Source organism: Vitis riparia, chromosome 10, assembly GCF_004353265.1.
Source record: "Vitis riparia cultivar Riparia Gloire de Montpellier isolate 1030 chromosome 10, EGFV_Vit.rip_1.0, whole genome shotgun sequence".
NCBI classification, from domain to species: Eukaryota; Viridiplantae; Streptophyta; class Magnoliopsida; order Vitales; family Vitaceae; genus Vitis; species Vitis riparia.
The window spans coordinates 20,093,518-20,121,188 of NC_048440.1; the positions used below are offsets into that span (position 1 = coordinate 20,093,518).

Below are 27,671 nucleotides of genomic sequence, written 5' to 3' on the forward strand. Positions count from 1 at the left end.
AAAATCATCTATGCACGCTGTTTCATTCATTATTGTCTAACAACATTTTAGATAAGATGTTGAAATTTTGAGTGGTTAGCGTCAAAGAGGTTGTCTTCAAACAGTTTACAAACTCATTCAAAGGCATGTTCAAGACTAATCAGATTCTCAACACTTCTCTCCAAACCAAAATTTCCACAAAACTAAAATTACTTGTCTGGTCCATGTTGACTGACCTCGGTCATCTTCAGGTGGCCCCTGCAAGGCAGAACCGGGGAAGGCAGTAGAGATGGTGGTGGTGGTGATGGTGGAGATGGAGCCAGAGTTTTGTGATTGTAGAATTGGTGGTCTTCATACCTTAGATAGCAATTTGGGCGCATAATCCGCCATCCTCTCCTTCCTTGGCAACACTAACTAATATCTTCCCTCAGCTGCGTCTATCAACTTCTGCATTCATCCCTGCACATATCTTTACTACACTGCACCAACTCGTATCTACACTGTCCCCCAACTTTTTCCCTGCATATGGAGCATTTGCCACGAGCTTGGATATCATACCTAGAGCGTCCAACGCCGGTTCTTCTCTGGAACTAGCGTTCTAGGCATTCCACACGACCACCCTTGGAGTGGTCTGTCCAATTCCAAAGAAGTTGAGGTTAGAGTATCTTACTATGCATTCATCATGCCGGATGATGGCTGTTTTATTAGACAGGCATAGCTAGCTTTTGAATTTCCTGACTAGCAATTCTGGCAAGTAGTTGCATCAACATCGTCTCTGCAGAGATAGAGGCTGTAGATTTGACTCAACGTATCATTGTAGAAGCTGTAGGTGGACCCCAGGAGGGAAGTGAGATTATCTATGTAATTGGTGCTGTCTGTGCCATTGTCTGGAGCTGAACAATCACAGTAGTTATAACATGGTTGGCCATTGATGGAGCTGATCATAAGCAAAAAAGTTGAGATTAACAGCATCAGGAAGGCTCTGGTATCTCGGGTATTAAACATTCCTGCTGCTGCACCAGCTTCTCGACATGGAAATCTAATGTGGCTCAATCGAAGCAACAGATATGAAGCTATTTAGAATGATATTAGGTTTTATGATCATATGATCTACAGAGAAATAGTAAGAGGGAGTCTAAAAAATACGTTAAATTTTCAAACATTTGATGTTAATTAGATATCTCCTTCAATAATTTACTGAATTAAATGTATCATTTTCAAACATTGAATATCACATGGTCTGTCTCATTTATGCGTGAGCATTCAAACTTGTTAAGGAAGAAAGAAAAGAAAAACATATGATATAACTTCTATTATCTTATAAATTGCAACAAAACATTCTTTTAGTTATAATCTTGACTTACAAACTATCGAGGATGTACATCAGTAATTGCAACCTCATCTACTGAGAATTGTGTATTCCCACTTTGGGATTGACCCGAGTTGGTTCCTATAGGCATGTCCAACTGACTGCTGCTATGCATAAAAAATGCAGGATGTGAAGGTGCAGGGAGACTCAGAGAGTGGCCATTAAGCATGAGAACAATAGAAGCCATGGTTGGTCTGTCAACTTCCTTTTCTTGAACGCATAGGAGCCCAATGTGGATGCCTTTCATTATCTCGCTTGTTGAGCCATCCTTTAACATGGGATCTACTATATTGGTAGCTGTCCCTTCTTTCCAATTTTTCCAAGCCTACAAGAATATAACAATATGTTCAATATTAGAGACAAAATTTTGTTGTGTTTCTGATCTCTCAAGCATTATTCACCTTTGCTTACATAGCTAAGAAGGTCCTCAGTGTTTTCCCCGTTCCGGAAACGGTTATTCCTCTGACCAGTCACAATTTCCAAAACCAACACACCAAAGCCATAAACATCTGTCTTGACTGAGAAGTGGCCGTGCATTGCATACTCTGGAGCCATATAGCCACTGCATATGATAGTCAATGACAATGATATGAAATTTCAGTGACAATGGAAATTTCTTTATAGTTGTAATCTTTATTGTTTAGTAGTTGAGGCAGAATGAAAAGATGAGGAGATGACTTACAATGTACCAACAATTCTGTTGGTGCTAGCTTCAATTTGATTGCTTCCAAAAATCCTGGCAGTGCCAAAGTCTGAGATCTTGGGGTTCATCTCATCATCCAACAAAACATTGCTTGCTTTCAAATCCCTATGGATGATTTTGAGCCGAGAATCCTCATGCAGATATAGAAGCCCCCTTGCTATGCCACCAATAATGGCTGCCCGCTTAGCCCAGTCTAGTTGCTTTTTTTTTGTTGGATCTGTCCTTGTGAAAACAACATAAAAAATTTCAATTGAGATTTACAGAAGAAAAAGCATGTTATTGAGAAGAGCAGGCAGGAGCAAAAGTAAATAAATGAACCATAAATCATCCAAGATTCAAGGATTCGTATGAGTCCATGACATTGGTGTTATGCCCTTCTTGTGAAGGTTTTTCATGAGGTGAGAAGACATGAATTATAGGACAGTGATGCCATTCAAGCCAAGAGAATCGTATGACCCTTCAATTGAGAGGAGAGGGAACAGACCAAACAAAAAGGCATCCAGACTAGTGTTGGCCATGTACTCGTAGACTAGAAGCTTTTCATCTCCCTTTATGCAGCAACCCAGAAGCCTCACAAGATTTTTATGTTGAAGTTTAACAATCAGCAAAACTTCATTCCTGAACTCTTCAATTCCTTGCCCTGATTTTGCTGAAAGCCTTTTAACTGCTATTTCTTTTCCATTAAGCAGAGTGCCCTGCAGTCATTCAAACTTTCTCAACCAGAATATCCTCTCATATATCAACAAATCATACACTAATGGCCATGACAACTGCTATATCTCACAAAAGCAAGACATAAAGACAGTGAATTCAACTTTCATGACATTATTTTTACTAGTATAAATTTAGTGGAAGAGTTTGTATTTCTAAACCTTGTAAACAGGGCCAAAACCTCCTTGTCCAAGCTTATTAGCATCAGAGAAATTGTTTGTAGCAGCCAGTATAGTGGTTAAATCGAAGTAATACATTTCTCCACTGTCCTCATCACCGCTTGCTTGCATACCTCCCTCCCTGAATTTTGTTTTGCCAGTTGGACGTTTCAAATCTTTCAATAACATATCTTCCCTTGTTTTCTCCCCTGAGTGGGTAATAAGGTTAAATTTAATGGCACAAGTTAACCTATGTGGTCGTTGAATTACAGGCATTATAATATATATGTACCTCCTCTGCTCTTCCTTCTGAAAACTGAATAGTAAATGTAGCAACCCAAAAGAATTACTACTACTGTAAATGCTGAAACGGTACTAATTACAATCTTTCTTGTGCCCTTTCGTCTTTTTCCTGCAATCAAGTGATACAGTTATAAGTTTGATTATGATTCTTAAACAAAGTATAATCAATTAAAGAAGACAGGAGCAAGGCCAAAACAATGGTATGTTGTTACCCCGTTTGGAGGGAGATCATTCTGACTGGCCCCAGAATACTGATCACTCCCCATACAAGTGAATAATTAAAAAGAACTCTTAATTCTTATAGATAAACTACCATAGCAAAATAATTACCAAAATTTCATCATCTCCCAAGACTAGATCTGCGCTTTTTATAAATAAAACAAAACAGAGAACAAACTTCATATGGTTGGGCCTAGGGGTTGTGCTATTTGAGGTGTAGCATGAGGACTTCAAAGTGTGATAAATTTCTCAATGATTATAACATCAACTTACCTGAAGTGGGCATGGGTTGATTAGCTGGAGATTGCTGGTAGAATAGGGTTTGTTCGTATCTCAAATGGCAACTTGGGCTCATAATACGCCACCCTAACCTCTCTCGGCAACACTGTTCAATGTTCTTCAGCAGCTTCACCAAACAATCTTTGCAGGAAACATTATTTATATCTCTTGTACACTGAACCAGTCCATATATGTTCCAAGAAGAATTATCCAAAGGCACTCCCTCATCCATGGCAAACATCCTTTCTGAATTGGGAGCCTTTTCCACTAGCTCATAGATCAAAGCAAGAGCCCCAACATCAAGTCTTGGAGAGGATTCAGTACTGTTCTTATTATTCCACAGCAAGTACCCTGTATATGTCTCTGGAATTCCAAAGAAGTCTTCATTAGAGTAACGTAACATGCAATAATCGAACCATATGATTGCTGTTTTATTAAACTGGCATCGCTCTTGAATTTGTTGAGCTGCAGCTTTCACACAAGTGTGGCAAGTGGTAGTGTTGACATCGCCTCTGCATTGGTAGAGGCTGTAGATTTGGTTGAAGGAGTCATTGTAGAAGTTGTAGAGGGAAGCCTTAGAAGACAGAGAATCTAACAGGGAAGAAAGATTGGTTTCAAAATTGCTGTTTGCCGTGTCACCGTCTTGGCCTTGACAGAGGTGGTAATCATAGTTTGGTTGGGCATTGATGAAGCTGATAAGGCTGAAGATTGAGATTAAGATCAGCAATGGAAAGACTCTGGTGTCTTGGATATCAAACATTCCTACTGCTATCCTTAGGTGAATGAAAATCTAGAGGACATACATGAAAGATAATAGTCTTATAGCTCACTGACTGATTGAAATGGTTGCTACACAAAGCAGAAGTACATAGCATAAATACGACCTTGAATAAATCAAAGAAGCAAATAGAGAAAAAGGCATTTTTCAAGTTTGGGGGCCTCAAGTTCTATAGCAGGCTTGACAAGAAAAACCTTGAGGATGACTTGTTTTTACCTAGCTGCCACAAATTGACTTTTCTCTTTGGTGGGAGCATGCTAATAGAAGCTTGGAATTTTCAAATATGGAAACTGATAGATTTCCAGTGTTTATATATTTTTCAGAATCAAGACGGCAAGAATTGACAAGGCCAATAACTGAATTGTATTGGGGGTTGGAAAAGAAAGACTCAGGCAGAGCATTTCTAACGTCATACTTTTCTAGGCACAAGTCTCTATCCTTCTTTTATGCTGCCCACTAAGAAAAAATATGTTTGTTTTCAGAACTCTCCCTGAAGTCTTCAATCTTATTTTATTAAAAACACGTTTGTCCTAACATATGACCCACCAACTGATTTTTTAATTGAATTGTTGCACATATCTTGACGTTTAAAAACTTTGAGATAGTCCACAATTATATAATAACTTGCATCCACAATTCTTGTCTATGGGCATTAATTAAAGCCTTATTTACAGAAAAAGACATATGATAACGTCCATAACCCTTGAATTATGCTCTTGTCCCACATAATTGGAAAAAACAAGGAAAAAAACAATTTGCACTGTTAAGTGGTATGCTATAATATCTTATTGCTACATCATTGTATTCATGAAATTGAAATTATGAATCAAGGTATACTGGTATGAGCTCAAGCATGCTCCGATGAATCTCCTAACTAAACAGAGGCACTTGTGGATGATTGATCTGAAATGAGAATACCTAACCTCGACCCGCTTGTTGAAGATTGATCAGACATGAAGGATCTTCCCACTGAGAATGGAGGTGCTGATCAGACATTATGCATATGCCTGGGTAACTCTCTCAGGTACCCTTTTCAAGGTAATTAAGTTTTTTTCTATATTAAAAATCAAATGTCATATTAATCTGTCAAGTGAACCCCACTTCCATCATCATTTTTCTTCAATGTGAATCATGTATTTTTCTTTAACCTTGTAGACAGGGCCAAAACCTCCTTCTCCAAGCTTATTGGACTCAGAAAAATTGTTTGTGGCAGCCAGGATGGTAGTTAAAATGAAGTAGTAAGTTTCTACAGTGTTGTCTTGATGATGCATATGCCCTTTCATGAAGTGTACGCCAGTTGGACGGTCCAAAACATTTAACAGAATTTCTTCAATTGTCTGCTCCCCTGAATCAGTGGTGACATCAAAATTTAATAGATATATTCAACAGTGTGCGCTTAACAGACAAGCTCAACCATGGGAACCTCGTCTGCTCCTCCAACATGACCTCTTGAGATTTGAATTAATAACCTAGTGACATTAATCATATGATTAGAAAATCAATTGCCTGTCAATGAAGTTAAACTAATTCTCTTTATATGGTTTGAGTCACACCAAATCCTTAGCTAACCTTGGCCACACTTCCTGGGAGCCTATATCAAATCCAAGTTAACAAAATCTGGAACTTACTTCTTAAAGCTAATACAAAATCCCAAGTCAACACCACCTTATATTTATATCCTTCCTGATGTGAACATGAAATCCAAATACACCAAATGTAAGGCCTTACTTCTCGAGTCTTCCCGGGACCCACATTGTAGTCAACATGACAAGCACCTCCCAACAAACATCAGGTCTGATGAGTTCCGTCAAAGCTCAAACTCCAGATCTTGCTACTAGTCAGGGTCGGCTCCCAATACCTCAATTGGATAAACTCAAACCCACGTGTTAACCATTCACCATTTATTCCAACCCCAGATTCCCACTAACCACCTCTGGCCTTCATAAATATCTGTTTTAGCTAGGGTCAAGACCGGCCAACCACTTGACTAGTCTAATGGTTAATGGATCCTTTATGGGAATGATGTCTAAGTCTGTCCCTTGCAAGATATATTTTAGGCTCTATCTAGATCCTACACCTCGTAAAACAGTGGAAAAATGAGAGGAAATTAACCAAGAAAAATAAAAATAATTTTCTAATTAGTAAATTTGTTTACATGCTTCTCAAAATATTTTTCCTTATAAAACTAAAAAATGCATAAGTAAAAGGTGGTATTTGTTTTTTTGGATTTTTGCTAATACCAATTTGTTTTCAGAAATTATATTATTTGTTTTTCTATTTTTTCATAACTTATTATAAACTTTTTACAAAATAGAAAAAACCAAAATATGTAGCTTTTTCTAAATAGAAAAAATATTGTTATTTTTCTTTTCTTTTTAATACTTAATAGAAATAAAATACTACAAAAACAAACAATCTAATATTTAACATTATTAAGCATTAATATTCTATTTAGAATTAAGTAAAAAATACAAACACCACCTAAGAGATTTCTGTTAATACTTTTTGGCCACCCAAAACAAACATTTAACTCACCTGCGTTATCAGGAGGAAATGGTTCTGCAGGAGGCGGAGGCGGCCGCTGTGCAGGCGCAGGAGCGGGTGGATCAGCAGAGACTTCAACATAGAAGGGGTACTGTTCATACCTTATATTGCAATTTGGACCCAGAACACACCATCCTACCTTCTGTTGGCAACACTCTTGGGTCTCCAAAAACAGCTTCCCCAAACACCTATTGCATCTAACATCGCTGGTATCTCTACTACACTGCGCTAGCCCATATAATATCAGAGACGCGTTATCAACGGACGGTCCCTCTTTTACCACAAACATGGACTCCCAATATGGAGCTTCTGACAGCAGCTCATTCATCAAAGATAGAGCGCCAACATCCCCTTCATCGGGATCAGTTCTGTTGTTCACATTCCACATTAAGAAGCCTCGAGTAGTCTCCATAGTTCCAAGGAAGTCCTCATTTGAGTAACGTAACATGCATTCATCATACCATATGGTAGCTGTTTTATTATACTGGCACTCCTCCTGGATTACTTGGACTGTTGTTTTCACACAACTCTGGCAGGCAGTAGTGTTAACATCGCCTCTGCATGCATATCTCCCTCCATGCAGCCAGAATAGTAGTAAAATTGAAGTAATGGATCTCCCTGCTGTGGTCTTGAACCCTTGCATGCATATCTCCCTCCATGCAGCAAGTTTCAGTTGTACCTTCCAAATCATTTAATGAAATTTCTACACCTGTTCCCTCCTCCGGGTAAGTAACAACATCAAAATCTAATTGCAAATTTAACAGTGTGGTTGCTGATCGTAAGCAGAAATATTGAGATTAACAGAAATAGGAAGGCTCTGTTGTCTTGGGTGTCAAACATTCCTGCTGCTACACTAGCTTCTCGACATGGAAATCAAATCCATGAAGGTATTCATCCACTTAATTGACGAAAAGAAAATTGTAAGGGTAATGGTAAAGGGATTGTATCCACCACTCTCTGCTAAATCATTCCAAGGCACAAATGAGGATGTGATTGATCACATACAACAGGTAGAACTGCTTAGAGAAGGGAAGAAAGGAACCGATTGAATACGAAAAAACCAAGGACCAGTCCCTTTACTACCAGTGTTCCAACTTGTAACCCCACAAATTAAATTCTCTTTGAAATTTTACAAAAGAAGAATGTGTCAATTCCCAGAAAAGACTGAAGCTGTCGCTCGTGGCCTTTATGAGATGCTGTTCTTCACAAATTTCTATGGCAATTGAATATGCACATGCACTGGAGGAAGATGAAAGTCGTCTACATTGAGATTATTTTCCAATATCGCAATTCCTGGTCGTTGGTGCACTTCTCAATACACGTTTAATGGGCCTTGCCATTTGACTTTAAAATCCCAGAAGCAGGCTGTAACCGGGCCATGCCTTAAAATCTTTCTTTGCAGAAAGGAAAAATGAATTTGAAGATGATGTGGCTCAATCGAAGCAATAGTGTATATAAAGTTATTTGGAATGATATTAGGTTTCATGATCATATGAGATCTCATCTACAGAGAAATAGTAAGAGGGAGTTTAAAAAATAAATCAAATTTTCAAACATTTGATGTTAATTAGACATCCCCTTAAATGATTTTACTGAATTAGATGTATCATTTTCAAGTACTGAATATCACATGGCCTGTCTCTTTTATATGTAAGCATTCAAACATGTTAAGAAAGAAAGAAAAGAAAAACATATGATATAACTTCTATTATCATATAAATTGTAACAAAAACATTCTTTTGATTATAATCTTCGTTTACAAATTATCGAGGATGTAGATCGGTAATTGTAGCCTCATCTACTGAGAATTGATCCAACTTGTTTCCTAAAGGCATGTCCAACTGGCTGCTGTTATGGACAAAAAATGCAGGATGTGAAGGTACAGGGAGACTCAGAGAGTGGCCATTAAGCATGAGAACAATGGAAGCCATGGCTGGTCTGTCAGCTTCATTTCCCTTAATGTGGATATATTTCATTATCTCGCTTGTTGAGCTATCCCTTAATGTGGGATCTACTATATTGGTAGCTGTCCCTTCTTTCCAATTTTCCCAAGCCTACAAGAATATATCAATATGTTCAATATTAAAGACAAGGTTTTGTAATGTCACCAATTCCTCAAGCATTATTCAACATCTACATCCATGCAAAAGAGGAGTTCATTATACTTACATAGCTCAGAAGGTCCTCAATGGTTTCCCTGCTGCGGATATGGTTATTCCTTTGACCAGTCACAACATCCAAAACTAACACACCAAAGCTATAAACATCTGTCTTGACTGAGAAGTGGCCGTGCATTGCATACTCTGGAGCCATATATCCACTGCATATGATAGTCAATGACAATGATATGAAATTTCAGTAACAATTGAGCGTTTTTTGTAGTTGTAATCTTTATTGTTTTGCAGTTAAGGCAGAATGAAAAGAGGAGGAGATGACTTACAATGTGCCAACAATACTGTTGGTGCTAGCTTCAATTTGGTTGCTTCCAAAAATCCTGGCAGTGCCAAAGTCTGAGATCTTAGGGTTCATCTCATCATCCAACAAAACATTGCTTGATTTCAAATCCCTATGGATGATTTTGAGCCTAGAATCCTCATGCAGATATAGAAGCCCCCTAGCTATGCCACCAATAATGGCTGCCTGCCTAGCCCAGTCTAGTTGCTTTGTTTTTGTTGGATCTGTCTTTGTCAAAACAGCATGAAAATTTTCAATTGAGATTTACAGAAGAAAAAGAATGTCAGTCAGAAGAGCAAGAACAAGATAAATAAATGAACCATAAATCACACAAGATTCAAGGTTTCCTATGAGTCCATGACATTGGTGTTATGTCCTTGTGAAAGTTTTTCATGAGGTGAGAAGACTTGAATCATAGGGCAGTGATGCCATTCAAGCCAAGAGAGTCTTACAACTCTTCAATTGAGAGAAGGAGAGGAAACAAACCAAACAAAAAGGCATCCAGACTCGTGTTGGCCATGTACTCATAGACAAGAAGCTTTTCATCTCCCTTTATGCAGTAACCCAACAGCCTCACAAGATTTTTGTGTTGAAGTTTAACGATTAGCAAAACTTCATTCCTGAACTCTTCAATCCCTTGTCTTGATTTGGCTGAAAGCCTTTTAACTGCTATTTCTTTTCCATTAAGCAGAATGCCCTGCAGTCATTCAAACTTTCTCAACCAGAATATTGTATCATATATTAACACATCATACACTAATGGCCATGACTGCTGCTGTATCTCATAAAAACAACACACAAAGACAGTTGGGTAGTTTCTCCCAATAGCCTTTTTCATAGCACTCAAGCCAGTGAATTCAACTTTCATGACATTATTTTTGTGTATAAATTTAGTGAAAGAGTTTGAATTTCTTAACCTTGTAAACAGGGCCAAAACCTCCTTGTCCAAGCTTATTAGCCTCAGAGAAATTGTTTGTAGCAGCCAGAATAGTGGTTAAATTGAAGTAATACATTTCTCCACTGTCCTCCTCACCCCTTGCTTGCATATTTCCCTCCCTGAATTTTGTTTTGCCAGTGGGACGTTCCAAATCTTTCAATAAAATATCTTCCCTTGTTTTCTTCCCTGAGTAGGAAAGAAGATTAAGATTTAATCGCACAAGTTGACCTATGTGGTTGTTGAAATACAGGCATTATTGTTATATATACATATACCTCCTCTGCTAACTGAATAGTAAATGCAGCAACCCAAAAAAATAACAACTACTGTAAATGCTGATGCTATGCAGATTACAATCTTTGTTCTCTTCTTTCCTGCTTTTCCTGCAGTCAAGTTTTACAATTATTAGTCTGATAGTGAGTCTTAAGCAAATTATCAATTAAAGAAGATAAGAGAATGGCCAAAAGAATTGTTTATTGTTAGCCCCTGCTCCAAGATTGGATCTGTTTTTTTTTTTTTTTTTTTTTTTCATAAATAGAACAAAACAGAGAACATACTTCATATGGGGGGACTTTAAAGTGTGATAAATTTCTCAATGATTATAACATCAACATACCTGAACCGCACATGGGTTGCTGGTAGAAGATTTGTCCGTTTCTTAAATGTCAACTTGGGCTCATTATACGCCACCCTAACCTCTCTCGGCAGCATTGTTCAATGTTCTTCAGCAGCTTCACTAAACAATCTTTGCATGAAACATTACTGATATCTCTTGTGCACTGAACTAGCCCATATATCTTCCAAGAAGGATTATCCAAAGCCACTCTCTCATCCATTTCAAACATCCTTTCTGAATTGGAAGCCTTTTCCACTAGCTCATAGATCAAAGCTAGAGCCCCAGCATCATGCCTTGGAGAGGATTCAGTACCGTTCCTATTATTCCACATCAAGTACCCTGTATATGTCTCTGGAATTCCAAAGAATTCTTGATTAAAGTACCATGCAAGCATCGAACCATATGATCGCTTTTTTACTAAAATGGCATCGTTCTTGGATTTCTTGAGCTGCAGCTTTCACACAAGTGTGACAGGTGGTAGTGTTGACAACTGTAGATTTGGTTAGAGGAGTCATTGTAGAATTTATGGAGGGAAGCCTTAGAAGACACAGAATCCAAGAGGGAAGAAAGATTGGTTTCAAAATTGCGGTTTGCAGTGTCACCATCTTGGCCTTGACAGAGGTGGTAATCGTAAATTGGTTGGGCATTGATGAAGCTCATAAGGCTGAAGATTGAGATTAAAATCATCAGTGGAAAGGCTCTGGTGTCTTGGATATCAAACATTCCTACTGATATCCTTAGGTGAATGAAAATCTAAAGGAGGACATACATGAAAGAAAATTCTTATATCTAATTGCCTAATTGAACTGTTTGCTAATTCTATGATAGCATTAATATGACCTTCAATAAATCAAAGAAGCACATAGAGAAAAAGGCATTTTTTCAAGTTTGGGGATCTAAAGCACTATAGCAGGCCTGGCAAGAAAAACTTTGAGGATGACTCCTTTTTAGCTACCTGCCAAAAATTGACTTCTCTCCATGGTGGGAGCATGCTAGTAGGAACTTGGAGTTTTCAAACATGGAAACTGGTAGATTTCTGTTGTTTTTTATATTTTTCAGAATCAACACTGCAAGAATTGAGAAGGCCAATAATTGAATTGTATTGGTGGTTGGAAAAGAAAGATTCAGATATGGCTTTTTTAATGTTATGCTTTTCTAGACACAAATCTTTATCGTTCTTTTCGGCTGCTCACTAAGAAAAGATATGTTTGTTTTCAGAACTCTCCCTGAAATCTTCACTCTTATTTTATTAGAAACACTTTTCTCCTAACATATCATCGGCCAACTGTTTTTTTTTTTTTAATTGAATTGTTCCACATGTCTTACTTTTATATTGTCTACACATTATCATACAAACATGCCTTTCAGTTATAATAACTTGCATCCACATTTGTTGTCTATGGTTCACTAAAGACTTATTTAATGAAAAAAGACAGATATTAACTTTAGTTTTGATCTGAGTCGATAACCCTTGAATTATGCTCTTGTCCCACATTACAGGCATAGAAACGAAGGTTGTGAGGGTACTGGGGACCAAGAGTGGCTATCAAGCATGAAAAGAACTGAAGGCATTTTTGGTCTGTCAGCAAAGCCTTCTGGAACACACAGTAGACCAATGCCGATGCATCTCGTTATTTTGCTCACAATCCCATCCTCAATATGGGATCCATCATATTGGTAGACATCCCTTCCTGTGGAAGGATGTGCATCTGCAGTATTGCAGTCAATGAGATCATTATGAAATTCCAATTATACTTTAGCTCCTCAGAATCAATATCTAATTAGTTGATACTTTCTGTTAATGAGATGCGAACTCTTTTTCCCTAATAAAGAAGAAGAAGACATGGCTAGATCTTTAATTAGTTAGAATTATAGAACTTGTGCTGAGTTGTAATTACTAGTTGGAGCTAAAAATTATGGGGAGTTATAATTTGTAGTTGAAGCTAAGCAGATTCTGATTCTTTTATTTATCAATGAGCTGATATAAAAAGAAACAAAATAGAGTTGGAAGGGAAGAGAAACAATTATAAAAAATTGGTTGTTGGAAGTATATTCAAGAGAATCAGAATTTAAATGGCTTTGAGTATAATCTAAAGACAGTAAGATATTTTTGCAAAAATGAGGTCTGATTGGTGAGAAAATTTCAGTAGAACCTATTCAAAAGTTGGTCTGATCCACCGGAAAAAACCAAGGAAAAAAATTGCACTGACAAGTGGCAGGCTATTCTATCTTATTGGTACATCACTGTGTTCCTGAAATTGAAATTATGAATCAAGGTATACTGGTATGAGCTCAAGTATGATGCAATGAACCTCCGAACTAAACAGAGGCACTAGTGGATGATTGATCTGAAATGAGAAAACCTAACCCCGACCCGCTTGTTGAAGATAGATCAGACATGAAAGATCTTCCCACTGAGAATGGGGGTGCTGATGGTTGGGGAAGGTTGACCCATTTGCTTCCAAGCATGAGAGCAACTGATGACATAGGTGGTCTATCATTGGGGTCTTCCTGAACACACAGCAGAGCAATATGGATCCATCTGACAGCCTCACTTACAGGACATTTGTCAACTAAGTTCCTATCTATAAATTCAAGTCCCTTGTCTTCATTCCACAGCTGCCATGCCTGTTGGCAAGATAATGGAGATCTTCGTAAATGGGGAAAATAAAGTAAGATCACAACATAGAGATGAAGAAAGAGAAGCCTACATGAGATAGAAGGTTTTGGGAATGATCCGTGCTATACAATCCACTGTTCTTTTTCCCACTCAAGATTTCTAGCAATAGAACTCCAAAGCTGTAAGTATCAGATTTCACAGAAAATAGTCCCTCCATTGCGTACTCTGGTGCCATGTACCCACTATTGGGAAACAAAATTTGAGGTACAGTTCAGCATCAGAATGGAGTAAAGCAATCAACAGCAGTGCTTAAAATAACTCAAAATGTAATTTGAAATAAAACACTGAGCAAAAGAGACATTGAGAACATCATGATCATGGGGAAATGCCATTTTCTTTTTCCTCTGCAATTTGCTTATGTAGGGGTAATTTTACTGAAAACAGATCTAAAATCTTTGGAAATAATCACTTTTTTTTTTTTAATTAATTGTTTAGTTTAGTTCAGTTTAATAGTTCAAAACAGCAAGATGACTTACAATGTACCGACCACTCTGTTGGTGTTAGCATCAAGTTGCTTGCTGCCAAAAATCCTAGCAGTGCCAAAGTCTGAGATCTTTGCATTCATTTCCTCATCCAACAAAACATTGCTTGCTTTCAAATCCCTGTGGATGATTTTGAGACGAGAGTCTTCATGAAGATACAGGATCCCCCTTGCTATTCCACGAACAATGGCTGCTCGCTTATCCCAGTCTAGTTCCTTGCATTTTGTTGGATCTGCCAGGGAGAAGTTTTGTTTTTGGAAGAAAGAAAAAAATCCTACAACAATTTTGAAAGTAACAGAAGAAAGGCAACTTATTTTGAAATGTAACCTGACTATTACTTTTCTAAGAATTGGAACCAGGTCCAACCTAAACTTTATAATTGATAGGTTCCCAGAGCATCCCTTTTACCTATTTGAGGTCAGGGCACACTTGATCTTATCATAGGCCTAAAATTTCTAATGTTCTGGCCAAGGAGTTCAATGCACATAGCCATCTTATTTGATTCATCTTACTCAAGCCTGTGCTTCATCGACTATGAAGTGCTCTTTGCATACTCAAGTGGCCTTTTTAGCCTGTTGAAGCCCTGAATTTGAAACTATGGTGTTCCATGACAAGGTTTGAAAACTTCAAACTAGTTCAGTTGTAACCAAGCAGGCTAATTGGGGTTGGTCAAGACTAAATCAAAATTTCCAGGGACTTGGACTGTGGATGAATTTGTAATGGTTGCAAACAAAAGCTGCAAAGCTCAGCTGTAATATTGGACAAAAAGACTTGAGGCTCAATAATTTAAAAATTCTAAGTTTGTTATTCATTAAAATTCATTAATTGTATAGAGAGAAAGAGAGAGGAAGAGCAAACCAAACAAAAAAGCATCAAGACTCGTATTAGCCATGTACTCGTAGACCAGGAGCTTCTCGTCTCCCTCCATGCAGCAACCCAACAGCCTCACAAGATTTTTGTGTTGAAGTTTAACGATTAACATAACTTCATTCTTGAACTCCTCAAGACCTTGTCCTGATTTCGTTGAAAGCCTTTTAACAGCTATTTCCCTTCCATCAAGCAGCTTCCCCTGACAGAATTTCAAACTTTCACAACCAAAGAAATTGTATCATATCTTAACAGCCAAGCACTACCATTTTTTCACATGATAGCAAGGTTCACAGCCAGCTCATTACGCATTTGTCTGGGTAACTCTCTCAGTTACCCTTTTCAAGGTAATTAAGATTTTTTCTATTCTAAAAATCAAATGTCATATTAATCTGTCAAGTGAACCCCACTTCCATTACTTATCATTTTTCTTCAATATGAAAAATATATGTTTCTTTAACCTTGTAAACAGGGCCAAAACCCCCTTCTCCAAGCTTATTGTAATCAGAAAAATTGTTTGTAGCAGCCAGTATGGTGGTTAAATTGAAGTAGTAAGTTTCTACAGTGTTGTCTTGATCATGCATATGCCCTTCCATAAAGTGTGTGCCGGTTGGACGGTCCAACACATTTAACAGAATTTCTTCACTTTTCTGCTCCCCTGAATCAGTGCCGGCACCAAAATTTAATAGCAATATTCAACAGTGTGGTGATTAATAGACAAGCTCAATCATACATACCTCGTCTGCTCTTCCTGCTAAAGAATGAAAAATAAAGGAAGAAACCCAAGACAACTGCAGCTCCTGTAATTGCTGATACAGTGATGATCGCGATCTTTATGGTGTTGTTTCCTTCCCCTCCTGCCATTACATTATACACGTATATATAGTTAGAAATTTGTTTGTCATTCTTCAACAAACTATTTGATTATGATTCTCCAACAACCGCGTGGTTGGAGTTATGCATGGACATTAGTCATCACATTTGAAAATTAATTTACTGTTAGTGAGGCCAAGTTAGTTCTCTTTATATTGTCAAGGTCATACCAAAGCCAAATCATATCAAATCGTGAGAAGCATACAAATCTAAGGCCTTACTTCTTGAACCACTGTTTTCCTGAGTAGTGGCTTTGTTCCTAACCTAACAAATCTCTCCTCCAACATGACCGTCTTGAGATTTGAATTAATAGTCTAGCAACATTAATCATATCATTTGAAAATCAATTGGCTGTCGATGAAATTAAACTAATTCTCTTTATATGGTTCAAGTCACACTAAATCCCTAGCTAACCTTCGCCAGACTTCCTGAGAGCCAATATAAAATCCCAAGTTAAGAGAATCTCCTACTTACTTCTTAAAGCCAATACAAAATCCCAGGTCACCAGCACAACCTTATATGTATAGACTTCCCAGTTCACCAGTTTGAACATCAAATCCCAAACCAAATGTAAGGCCTTACCTTTCTTGAGTCTTCCCTGGACCCACGTGCTTGTCAACCTGACTAGCACCTCCCAACAAACACCAATCTGATGAGTTCCGTCAAGCTTAAATCTCAGACCTTGCTCCTAGTCAGGGTCAGCTCCCAATGCCTAATTTGGATCAACTCGAACCCACGTGCTCACCAATCACCGTTTATTCCAATCCCAGATTCCCACCAACCACCTCTGCCAGGGCCAAATCATCATACGTACACCAAACTGATGAGTTCTGTCAAGCATCAATCTCAGACCTTGCTCCGAGTCAGGGTCAGCTCCCAATACCTCAATTGGATCAACTCTAACCCACATGCTCACCGATCACTATTTATTCCTATCCCAGATTCCCACCAGCCACCTCTGGCAGGACTAAATCCCCATATTAACACCAATCTGATGAGTTCCTTCAAGCTTAAATGTTAGACCTTGCTCCTAGTCAGGGTCAGCTCCCAATACCTCGATTGGATCAACTCAAACCCACATGCTCACCAATCACCATTTTTTCCAATCCCAGATTCCCACCAACCACCTCTGCCAGGCCCCCATATTTCTAAGCTCTTGGCCTTCAAAAATATCTGTTTTAACTAGGGTAAAGAGCAACCACCCACTTGACTAGGCTAATGGTTAATGGGTCGTCTATAGAAATGATGTCCAAGTCTGTCCCTTACAAGATATATTTTAGGCTCTATCTAGATCCTACACTTCGTAAAACAATGGAAAAATGAGAGGAAATTAGCCAAGAAATTAAAATAAAAAAATAATTATATAGTTTGTAAATTTGTTTACATGCTTCTCAAAATAGTTTTCATTGTAGACCTAAAAAAATGCATAAATTTCAAAATAATTTAATCATTCTTGAGTTTTTATTTTGGTATTTTTTTAGGGATAGACCAAATAAGAGATTTCTGGTAATACTTTCTGACCACCCAAAGGAGACATAACTCTGCTAAATTTGTGAGCAATTACACATATATTTAACTCACCTGGGTTATCAGGAGGAGGTGGCTCTGCAGTAGGCGGAGGCGGAGGCGGCAGCTGAGCAGGCGCAGGAGAGGCTGGATCAGCATAGAAGCGGTACCGTTCATACCTTATATTGCAATTTGGACCCAAAGCACGCCATCCTACCTTCTCTTGGCAACACTCTTGGATCATCGACGACAGGTCAAATAAACAGTTATAGCATGAAGTAGTGTTGATATCTCTAGTACACTGCGCCAGCCCATATAAAATTAGAGACGCGTTATCTGTGGACGGTCTCTCATCTGTCTGAAACATGAGCTCCGAATATGGAGTTTCTCCCCTCAGCTGATCCATCAAAGATAGAGCGCCCACATCCCTTTCACCGGAATCAGTTCTGTTGTTCACATTGTACATTAAGAAGCCTGGAGAAGTGTTCATAGTTCCAATGAAGTCTTCATTAGAGTAACGTAACATGCATTCATCATACCATATGATAGCTGTTTTATTATACTGGCACTGCTCCTGGATTTCTTGGCCTGCAGTTTTCACACAACTCTGGCAGGTAGTAGCGTTAACGTCGCCTCTGCATAGATAGAGGCTGTAGATTTGGTTCAAGGTATCATTGTAAAAGGTGTAGGTGGAAGCTTTAGAAGGTTGAGAATCCAAGAGGGAAGTGAGATTAGTTTTGTAATCCCCATCGGGTGTCTCACTGCCACAAGAGCTGTAGAGGTATGATAATTGCCCACTGGCGAAGACGATAAGGCTAAAGATTGAGATCAAGAACAATAGAAAGGCTCTGGTGCTAAACAAGTCGGAACCCATCAAGGAAAATTGCAAGTTTGATGAAAAGAAAACTGTGTACAAGAGAACTAGAGCCCTTCTTCTTTAGCTGTCTGGTGCACAAGTTGCCTTCTCTCTCTTTCCTCAGAAGAGACGTGCTACCACAAACTTAGAAATTTCAAATTAGAAGAACGCCTCAAATACTGACCTTTTCATCATCTTACAAGAGAACATTTCCATAATTCCTAATCACCGTACTCGCGTTCTCATCAGTAATTCGCCTTTAACTGACGTAACATGGATTGTTGACTAGACCTTTAAAGTGTACTTTGAAAAATAAAAATCTGCTTTTAATTTTTAAAATAAAAAATATTTTCTATTTTTAAGAATTATTTTTTAAAAAAAATTTAAAATTAGAAAAGTATTTTAAATTTTAATTTTTTTTGTAATTTTTTTAAGAACATAAATAAGTCCCTACCTATTCTATTAAGAGTTTTATTTTTATTTTATATGAATTTCTATTTTTAAAAGTAAAACGGTAAGAAGTGCAATTAATTAATTTGTAAAATTTATTTTATATTTTTGAAGACTTGGTAAAAGGCTTGGACCTGATCCCTTTTGAATCATCCCTTTTTATAGTTAGTATAAAGTTCTAGGTAGATCATGAAGGTTTGAATTGACTGCTTGATCGAGGTGGGTTTTATACAAGGATAAAAATATTGGTAATCACGAATATATCACTAGTTTCATTTTACGGATATATCGAAGATATATCTATGAATATTATGATGAAAAATATTGATTGGTTTAAAATTGATCAAAACTTATAAAAATATGAAACAAAGCTATTATAAATGAAATTAGAAGTATAATATGCATTTTAAAGTTGTTTTGTTGAAGAAATTAATATATATATATATATATATATTGATTGTTAAATTACATAAAATATTATTCAATAATAATATTGTGATATTTGATTATACTATATTTAATTTAATTGTATTAAATGATAATAAATATATAATTTTTTAATATTTAATTAATATATTAATGATATTAAAAACTTTTTTCTACTTAATTAAATGAATTCATTTATTTATTTATAAAATAATTATATTTAATTCGTTGTTTAAAAGATTGTTTTAATATTTTGTGTATATGAACACTTTTATATATATATATCTGTGTGTGTGTGTGTGAGATAATCATCAAAGGGCAAACTGCCTTTAATGGATGGTATGTGTGTGTGTGTGCGCGTGAGATAATCATCAAAGGGCAAACTGTCTTTAATGGATGGTAGGTATATGTGTGTGTGTGTGTGTGGTGCAAACTGCCTTAATGGATGGTAGGTGTTGGTCCCAGCCTTTTGGTTGGGGGTTGGGAACTGCCTTAATGGATGGTAGGTGTTGGTCCCAACCTTTTGGTTGGGGTTTGGGAGCAGGAAAATGCTCATGCTCCCATTTTCCGATATTGGCGAAGAAATATCTTGATATTTTAATCACTAGTTATGGGTACCTAATTTGAGGAGGGATTATTTTTTGTGGCATCAATTTTAATGATTTCATCCATTTGACCTAAATGACTTAATTGTTATTATTAATTTGATGAGAAAAATAAAAAATAATTAAGTTACACACTTAAATGAATGAAGTTATAACTCTCTAAAAGGTCTTTTATTCATTTCTTTAATCCAATTAGGTTTAAGATCACTTTATTTATTCAACGTCTAAAGGATGACAAATTTTAGCATTTTATTTATTGAAAGTGGAAGACAAGGAAAAGGCTTGGTCCACTCCTCCCTCGACATTTCCTTTTATAGTTTGTATAAAGTTTTGAGTTGATAACGAAAGTTTGACTTGACCACTTGAGGCGAGGAAGGTTTTATATGGGGAAACTTGTGTTTTGGGTCGCCCATTTGGAGGTAATAGGGTTTTCAAAACCTAAAAATTGGAAATCCAAGATTCCCCCATTAATATGTGGAAAAATATATGATTTTTATACACTATGTGCTGAGTGGTCTTTTTATACCCACTTTGCTCTTATCCAATCTCCATATCAGCATTCACTTTGCATTACTACAGTTTGAAATTCCCCAAACAACATTTCTCTCTTTCTTTGACTTCCTCATCACCCAAACATAGTGTCATTTGAAATTTCCTTATTTCCGAAACAAAATTTCTCATCTTTCTCTCATTTTGCCCTAACCCTGACTTGAGACGGTCAATTCAATGAAAGAAACTCGAGCATATCCCCCTCAAATTGTCTCTCTCATGCTCACTGTCACACCTACCATGGGCAACACCTCTTCCTCATTGTCGTCGTCGCATTTTCAGTTGCCACCTCTAGATCCAACGCTTCCACCTCTCTCTGTTACCTCTCTCAACGTTCAAAGCCTGAAATTCTCTGCTGAAATCTTTGCTAGTGAAACTTAAACTAATAATATTTTCATTTTGAGCTTAAATTTAGAGATTTTATTTTATTTTTAACTTCGTTACTTCTTGATGCCTCACATTTTTGTCATTACTGATAGGGTTGTTGAAGATGGAAGACACATTTGTAATTCTCTAGAAGGTCAACTTAGAAACAGAGGCCCAATTTGTCCTTGTATCTGTATTTTGGCATGGGTATCAGGTAAGTGAAAAATTCTTATGGTCTTAATCTCACAATCTTGTAGTGCTTCTATTTCTTATGAATTTTCATTCAATTTTTCTTTTCTTTTTTATGTGAATGACTTTACAGGTTCATATTGTAGTCATAACTCCTTACAAATGCTAGCACAGATTGGAAGAGGTTACTATAATGTTGGTCCGTTATATTGGTTTGTAACTTTTATTTATTTCTTTCTCACAAATGATAACACTGATGTTGAACTAATTTACTAATTGTTGTTCATGTTGAAAGTACTAATGCTAATGTTGAAAAAATGCAACAAGGAAAAAGTTAAAAATTATTAGTTTGGAGCCTAGTTGCAATAAATAAAAATTAATTATCTTCAGCTTTCGGGTAGGGGTTAGGGAAAAATGCAACAAAATGACAGGAAGATGAGATATTTTTTTAAAGAAACCAATATTTTGGATTTCAACTTTTCGTTCAGTTATGCTCTGTTATAACAAAATCAGAATCCTAGTTACGCCTATTGAAATCATTTTTTAACTGGGCGTTCTTAGGATGGAATGCTGCATTTGGTTGCTAAGAAAGTAGATAAAAAGAAAAAAATGCAGGTTGGAGTTTTGGAACTTGCTTAGGAACCTTTAGTAACCTTTAGGTAATACCTTAGTAACATTTAGGTACTACCTTAGTAACCTTTAAGTATTACCTTAATCTACCTTAGGTCCGATCTTAACTAACCTTAGGTACTACCTTAATTAAACTTAGATATTACTTGTGTAAAGCCTTGAAACTTTATTTGTGGACATTAATTACTTTATTTGTGAACATTAGAGCATGACATTATGTGCACCTTTGATATAATGGTGACTATATAAAATTTAGGTATTTTCTAAAATGGTCCAAGCAACAATTGAAGATATACAATTTTTGTATTATTTATATATATATATATATATATAAAAGTAGAGAAAACTGTTTTTTATATTAAGTTTTGAAACAAAATTATGTTTTTAAAAATAAATGAGAATTATTTTTAAAAATTTTAAAACTATTTTCTGAAAGTTGTTTTCGAAAACATTTTCAAAGAGTCCCTGATACATTTTTTTGTGTTTTTGTTTTGGTGTCAATTCCATATTAAATGAAATAAAGTTATAGTTTAATTATTATCGATGTATTTCAATTATTTTTTTAAGGACAATGTTAGTTGTTTCATCAAATTTTCAAGGTGATGTTATTCTTCACGGATCACATGGATAAAAATAATTAAAATGGTATATTGGTTCTAAGTGATGTTATGCTTCTTATTACTTTTACATCCAGATATACCATTAAATATTAAAATGCTTCTCGTTTAAAAGGGATGACAAAAAATGTGCTACAAACTAGGAAAAAATAAATTACACATTTTTCTTCTCAAGAGCATTTGGTCAGTGAAAATGGTAAAGAAATTAGATCGTAACATCACGTGAAGAGATGAATCAAAATTTAAATAAGAGTAAGTTTTGATTATCATGATAGTGAATTTTTATTTTTGATAAACAATCTTTAATCAAACAATCCCATTCCTATTTGCTCGTGGAGAGGTCACAGCTCGTGGCATAAGGTTAGATGATGCCATTAAAGTCTTCATCATATATCCTACCCCATAATTCATGTGGTAGTGGGTTGGTGGAGAGAGAAAAAAATGAAAAAAGAAAAAAAAGAAAAAAAAAAAGAAAGAATTTAAATAAAATTTTAATTCTGTTTTGATGCAATCATTTCTGAGAACAAATTATAACATGAACATGCATGTCTTTAGATTATAACTCAAAAATGCAACATCATCCATCTGTTATTCAAGTCGTATGTATTGAGAATTAATAGGACTACTACTTCGGGAAAGATCAGAATCAGTCGACCTTGAATTATGCTCCAGCCCCGAAGAAATGTTCTGGTCAATGTTACTACGTAAAAAAAATGCAGGGTGTGAAGGTATTGGGAGACTGAGAGAGTAGCTATTTAGCATGAGCATTACTGAAGCCATTGTTGGTCGATCAGCCACATTTTCTTGAACACATAGCAACCCAATGTGGATACATCTCATTATTTCGCTTGTTGAGCCATCCCTTAATGTTGGATCTATCATACTGTTTGCTGTTCCTTCCCTCCAAGAAATCCAAGCCTATGGGGATGCAAGGATATATGTGCATATTCAATATTAAGTATGAGGTTCTATAACATTTTCATTATTGTATGCATTACCATAAAAAGAGAAATGCACCTCTCTATTCATACTTACGTGGGTCAGAAGATACTCAGTGTTCTCGCCAACATGGAAACAATTATTCTTTTGACCGCTTATAATCTCCAGAATCAACACACCCAAGCTATATACGTCCGACTTAACTGAGAATTTCCCATGCAATACATATTCTGGGGCCATATATCCACTGCATATCATAGTCAATAAAGTCAAATATGAAAGAAAGGAAAAAAGAAAAAGGAAAAAAAGCTCTCAAGATTTATATTTATTCAATGTTGTAGTTAACTAGTAGTCCTAATTTTGGTACTTACTAGGTTCCCATAATTCTACTTGTATTCTCTTGAGTTTGATCAACTGCAAATAATCTAGCTATCCCAAAATCAGAAATTTTAGGGTTCATCTCTGCATCTAATAGAATGTTGCTTGCTTTGAGATCACGGTGAATAATTCGAAGTCGAGAATCTTCATGAAGATAAAGAAGCCCTCGAGCGATGCCTCCTATGATTTTGTAACGCTTTTCCCAATCCAATTGTGTCTGCTTAATTGGATCTACATGCTCAGACAAGTATGAGTATATAAGTGATTAAGTGAAGATTTATATGGCTCCTGAACTACAAAAGGAAAATAACTGTAAGCAGGAGCATGTCTGAGATGTTTTTCTTGTTTATATATGTAGTTCGATTTTAATCAGTCCCACCATGCATATCAAATGTTGATAAATAGAATCTAATATAGAACAGGACGAGCAGTTGTACCAAATATGAAGCCATGGAGGCTTAAGTTAGGCATAAACTCATAGATGAGAAGTCTTTCGGATCTTTCCAAGCAAAAACCCAGTAGCCTAACCAAATTTCTATGTTGAAGCTTCGCCATTAACAGCACCTCATTTTTGAATTCTAGTTCTCCTTGTTTAGAACCAGCAGACAGCCTCTTAACAGCTATTTCTTGCCCATCGGAAAGCCTACCCTGATGATATATGGCAACAAAAGAAAGCAAAATAGTTCATGAAAATCATCCTCAATGAATGAGAAACTTTGAATTTAACACATGTTAGAAAGTAAAACATTGATATTCTCTCTCATATGGTTATGTTTTATTACCTTGTAAACAGAGCCGAATCCACCTTCTCCAAGCTTATTAGCATCAGAGAAGTTGTCTGTTGCAACTCTAATGGTGCTGAACTGAAATTGCAAGGATTCCAGGGTTCTAGTTTCACCCTCAAAACCTTCACATGAAGGATAGAGTTACATATATACAAATACATATGAGAAAAAAAATTGGAAATGGAATAACTTGAGTGTAGCTTTTTATGAATGGTTGGTTAGTCATGCAGACTTCACCATCATGATCTGAGCCAGCATATACTAAAACTTTGTGAGTAAAAATGCGCATTGTGGAGTCATGAATGTTATTATAAAAGATCTTGGGAGTGGTTTCAAGAAGAAAATGATTTCAATTGCTAGAGGAAAAGTCAATAAAAGATGAAGCACCTATGATTAACTTACTTAGAAACTGCCCCCTTGGCCTCCTCTTTTTTAAAAAGAAGCAGATGATGCTGATCAATAACACTGAATTAATAACCGTGGGAACGACTATGAGGATGAGGGTCCGGGATGTGTTACTCTTCTTTCCTGAAAAAGTCAATTTAACACCACATTCATTGACTGCAGAATTTTGAAATTGCTCTCAGAGGTGATGGTAAAGCTATTAAAAGACTTTTTCATTTTACCCTTCTTTATATATATCATTATTTTTTCCTTTTACTTAAAATTCTCTAGACGTGGGTCACTTCATCTTAATTTTTTGTAGAACTAAAAGTATCATTCGTCACATAAAATGTGACCCCCCGTGGAGACTGATCTCAGATTTCCACAATGTTAGGCTTGAGAAGCCTCCAAATAACCACACAAAATTTGGATCAAGTTGCTGATTGAAATATTACAGCCCACACAATGGGCTTCATGCTCCAAGAATACTATCTTAAACTCTATATTAAAATTACTTCCAAGACTTAACTAGTAACAAATTTTAAGATAACTTGGGTCAAAGCTTTAAGATTCATACCTTTGGTAGGTGTAACAATGGCTGGGGAGGGTGGGGTGAGGTTATCCGAAGGAGAAGGTGAGGAAGGTGGCCATGTTGCAGGTGGAGGCGTGTTAGCCGCTGTAAAATCATAGAAACGGAATGTTTCAAACCTGAGGCTGCAACTGGGCTTAAAAATTCGTCCTCCTTCCTTGTTACCGCAACATGCTGGAACATCATTAATAGCCCCTTCTAAACAACTTCTGCAAGACGACTCATTTAGATCAGGAGTGCACTGCATAAACCCGTATATCCTTTTATCACCAGTGCCAGTCGCTTCTCCTGTCGCAAATTTGAGCAGCGAATTGCCCGAAGCAGCTTTGCTTCGGAGGCTGTCCAACAAGGTCTTCAGCGCCTGATTGAACACATCTTCATTGGAGACGTTGTTCGGGTTTGAAACATAAAAACTAGGCAAAATTTCCAGAGTCCTGAATATGGACCGATTGGAGTATCGTAACATGCATTCATCATACCCTCCTATTGCTTCATTCTGGTAGGGACAGCGCTGCGGGAGCTGAAGCCTGGAGTCGTTGAGGCAACTGTGGCACTTATCTTGTGTGATGTCTCCTCTGCAGAGGGCAATTGCGTTAACCTCGTTGGGGCTTTGGCCGACGGAGAAATTGTAAAAGCCATAGTTGATTTCTTTGTATGAGAACAGTGTAGAGAGAAGGGTGTTGAGGTTTGACTGGTAGGTGCTGTTATTGCTGTAAGTACCAACATTTTCTGAACAATTGTGGTAGACCAGGTCAGGCTGGGCTACTGTTACAGCAACAAGGTGTGGTATGAGAATGGTATAAGCGAAGAAAACCAGTCTGGGAAAATCCATTCTCATCTCCATGGCTTCTTGTGATGGTTTTCACTAAATGGAAAGATTCAGGCTCCACGGCTTTGAAATGAAAGTGATTAGCAGGGATTGACAACCAAGTCAATCTTGCTTTTCTCAGATCTTGATCAAACTTCAGTGTTGAAACTACGAAAATAAAATTAATTTTGTAATTTTGAAGGACCCATTTCCATAGGCATAGTCCTTATGCTGTGGTCCTTGGCCTTGCACAGGTCAACTCGTCAACTAATTAATAGACAAGAAAAAGATGATTGCGTTTATATTGGTGAACACGCGGTTTCAACATGTTGATTGAGACTGAGTGGCTGACGACAATTCGCTAGTTCCATCCACGCATTTGCGTGTTAAATGGGCACCTTTTACTTTTGCTTTTGTTTTGTTTTTTTTTCTTTTTGTTATTTTTTTTTGGGCTTTATTCTCCTTTCTAGAAGTTTTCCTTGTTTGGAATGGTAGGAATTTCTAGATGGAGGGATTCCAAGGGTTTTTGTGAAGAATTTTAGAAGTTTTGAACTCTTTAAAGTAGTGAAATTTTAGAATTTTTGAATGTTATTGACTTCATATTTTCATATCAACATTGTATCTTTTATCTTTTCTTGAATGACAAGTGGGCATGCTTTCTCTCCTATGATCTCTTTTGTCAACCTTTTTGTTGTAATAAACAAATAAATAACTCTCTCTCTATATAAAAGATTACATTAAAATACCGATATATTTGGCAATGTTTTTTAACACTAATATATTTTTAACAAGTAGACATTAATTTAGAGTTCAGTTCAGATGAATTTGTTTTTAAATCAGGTAACATCTTGTGTAAAAAAAAAGAAAAAGGAAGAGTGATAACTAGTATATTTTTATAATTTTTCACTAATTTAATATACTTTTACCTGCAAATGAATTAATGTCTTAAATTAGTTATGTCTTTTTATTATCAATGAAGTTATGTTCGTTTTTATAATTGTAGACATGACATATTTGGATTCAAAAATAACTTGTTAACTGGAAGGATATCCTTTAAACTTTTAATATATTAGTATAAATAACTTTGATTTTTGAGTTGATCATGATATAAATCACTTTGCATCATAATTAATTGATTTATTTTTTAAATTTATTTTTTTATTTCATTGAAAAATGATTTATGGAGGTGAGATTCAATTTCCTAATTTCATTTATTATTTCAAATAATTAAATTCTTTTCTTTTATGATTCAATAAATGAAAGATTTTTTTCATTCAATATAAAAAAGTGTTTTTCCTATAAGCTATCACATAAATCATTTCATATTTCTATTTAAGAGTAATTTTATATTGATTAAGAAGAACTTAAAACTATTTTGGGTTCAAAAGAATTTACAATAGAAACCAAAAAATATATTATCTTTTGCATTTTAGTCAAAATTGGAAGAATTCACAAAGAAAATGGTTTTTGTAAGAAATACTCAACCGTATCTTGGAGAGTAGAATTGTTATAAAAAGCTCAAGTTTGAATAAACCCCTATATTCTATACATCATCCCCCTGAAGTTGATGACACTATGTAGCACTGTAAGCTTGCTTTGTTAGCTCAAGAATCGTTGAGTTGAAAGGAGCTTTGTCATAGTA

The 27,671-nt window shown here is 36.3% G+C and overlaps 4 protein-coding genes across 5 annotated transcripts; all 4 read right to left on the reverse strand.

The window, feature by feature from the left end:
- Nucleotides 1–1,346: 1,346 nt before the first annotated feature.
- LOC117923772 (cysteine-rich receptor-like protein kinase 10) lies at nt 1,347–4,517 on the reverse strand. Its single transcript, XM_034842216.1, has 7 exons — nt 3,716–4,517; nt 3,213–3,332; nt 2,924–3,129; nt 2,536–2,746; nt 2,031–2,268; nt 1,760–1,910; nt 1,347–1,673 (listed from the first exon to the last, which is right to left on the reverse strand). The coding sequence occupies exons 1-7, from the start codon at nt 4,479–4,481 to the stop codon at nt 1,347–1,349; spliced, it is 2,019 nt and encodes a 672-aa protein (XP_034698107.1). The 5' UTR covers nt 4,482–4,517.
- Nucleotides 4,518–8,806: 4,289 nt separating this feature from the next.
- LOC117923775 (cysteine-rich receptor-like protein kinase 18) lies at nt 8,807–10,552 on the reverse strand. The gene is made up of 5 exons (XM_034842219.1): nt 10,415–10,552; nt 9,984–10,194; nt 9,484–9,721; nt 9,213–9,363; nt 8,807–9,097 (listed from the first exon to the last, which is right to left on the reverse strand). Exons 1-5 carry the CDS (start codon nt 10,541–10,543, stop codon nt 8,807–8,809), a joined length of 1,020 nt encoding a protein of 339 aa, XP_034698110.1. The 5' UTR covers nt 10,544–10,552.
- Nucleotides 10,553–13,243: 2,691 nt separating this feature from the next.
- On the reverse strand, nt 13,244–18,442 carry LOC117923560 (cysteine-rich receptor-like protein kinase 10). The gene is made up of 7 exons (XM_034841905.1): nt 17,534–18,442; nt 15,817–15,936; nt 15,541–15,737; nt 15,071–15,281; nt 14,207–14,444; nt 13,762–13,912; nt 13,244–13,678 (listed from the first exon to the last, which is right to left on the reverse strand). The coding sequence occupies exons 1-7, from the start codon at nt 18,330–18,332 to the stop codon at nt 13,370–13,372; spliced, it is 2,025 nt and encodes a 674-aa protein (XP_034697796.1). The 5' UTR covers nt 18,333–18,442; the 3' UTR covers nt 13,244–13,369.
- Nucleotides 18,443–22,648: 4,206 nt separating this feature from the next.
- Nucleotides 22,649–26,239, reverse strand: LOC117923559 (cysteine-rich receptor-like protein kinase 15). 2 transcript variants are annotated; one of them, XM_034841903.1, is made up of 7 exons: nt 25,210–26,238; nt 24,651–24,776; nt 24,246–24,370; nt 23,901–24,111; nt 23,457–23,694; nt 23,182–23,332; nt 22,649–23,064 (listed from the first exon to the last, which is right to left on the reverse strand). In XM_034841903.1, exons 1-7 carry the CDS (start codon nt 26,063–26,065, stop codon nt 22,735–22,737), a joined length of 2,037 nt encoding a protein of 678 aa, XP_034697794.1. In that variant the 5' UTR covers nt 26,066–26,238; the 3' UTR covers nt 22,649–22,734. The 2 variants fall into 2 exon arrangements, with proteins under 2 accessions (XP_034697794.1, XP_034697795.1); XM_034841904.1 differs by lacking the exon at nt 24,651–24,776 and having other exon boundaries at nt 25,210–26,239.
- Nucleotides 26,240–27,671: the final 1,432 nt, after the last annotated feature.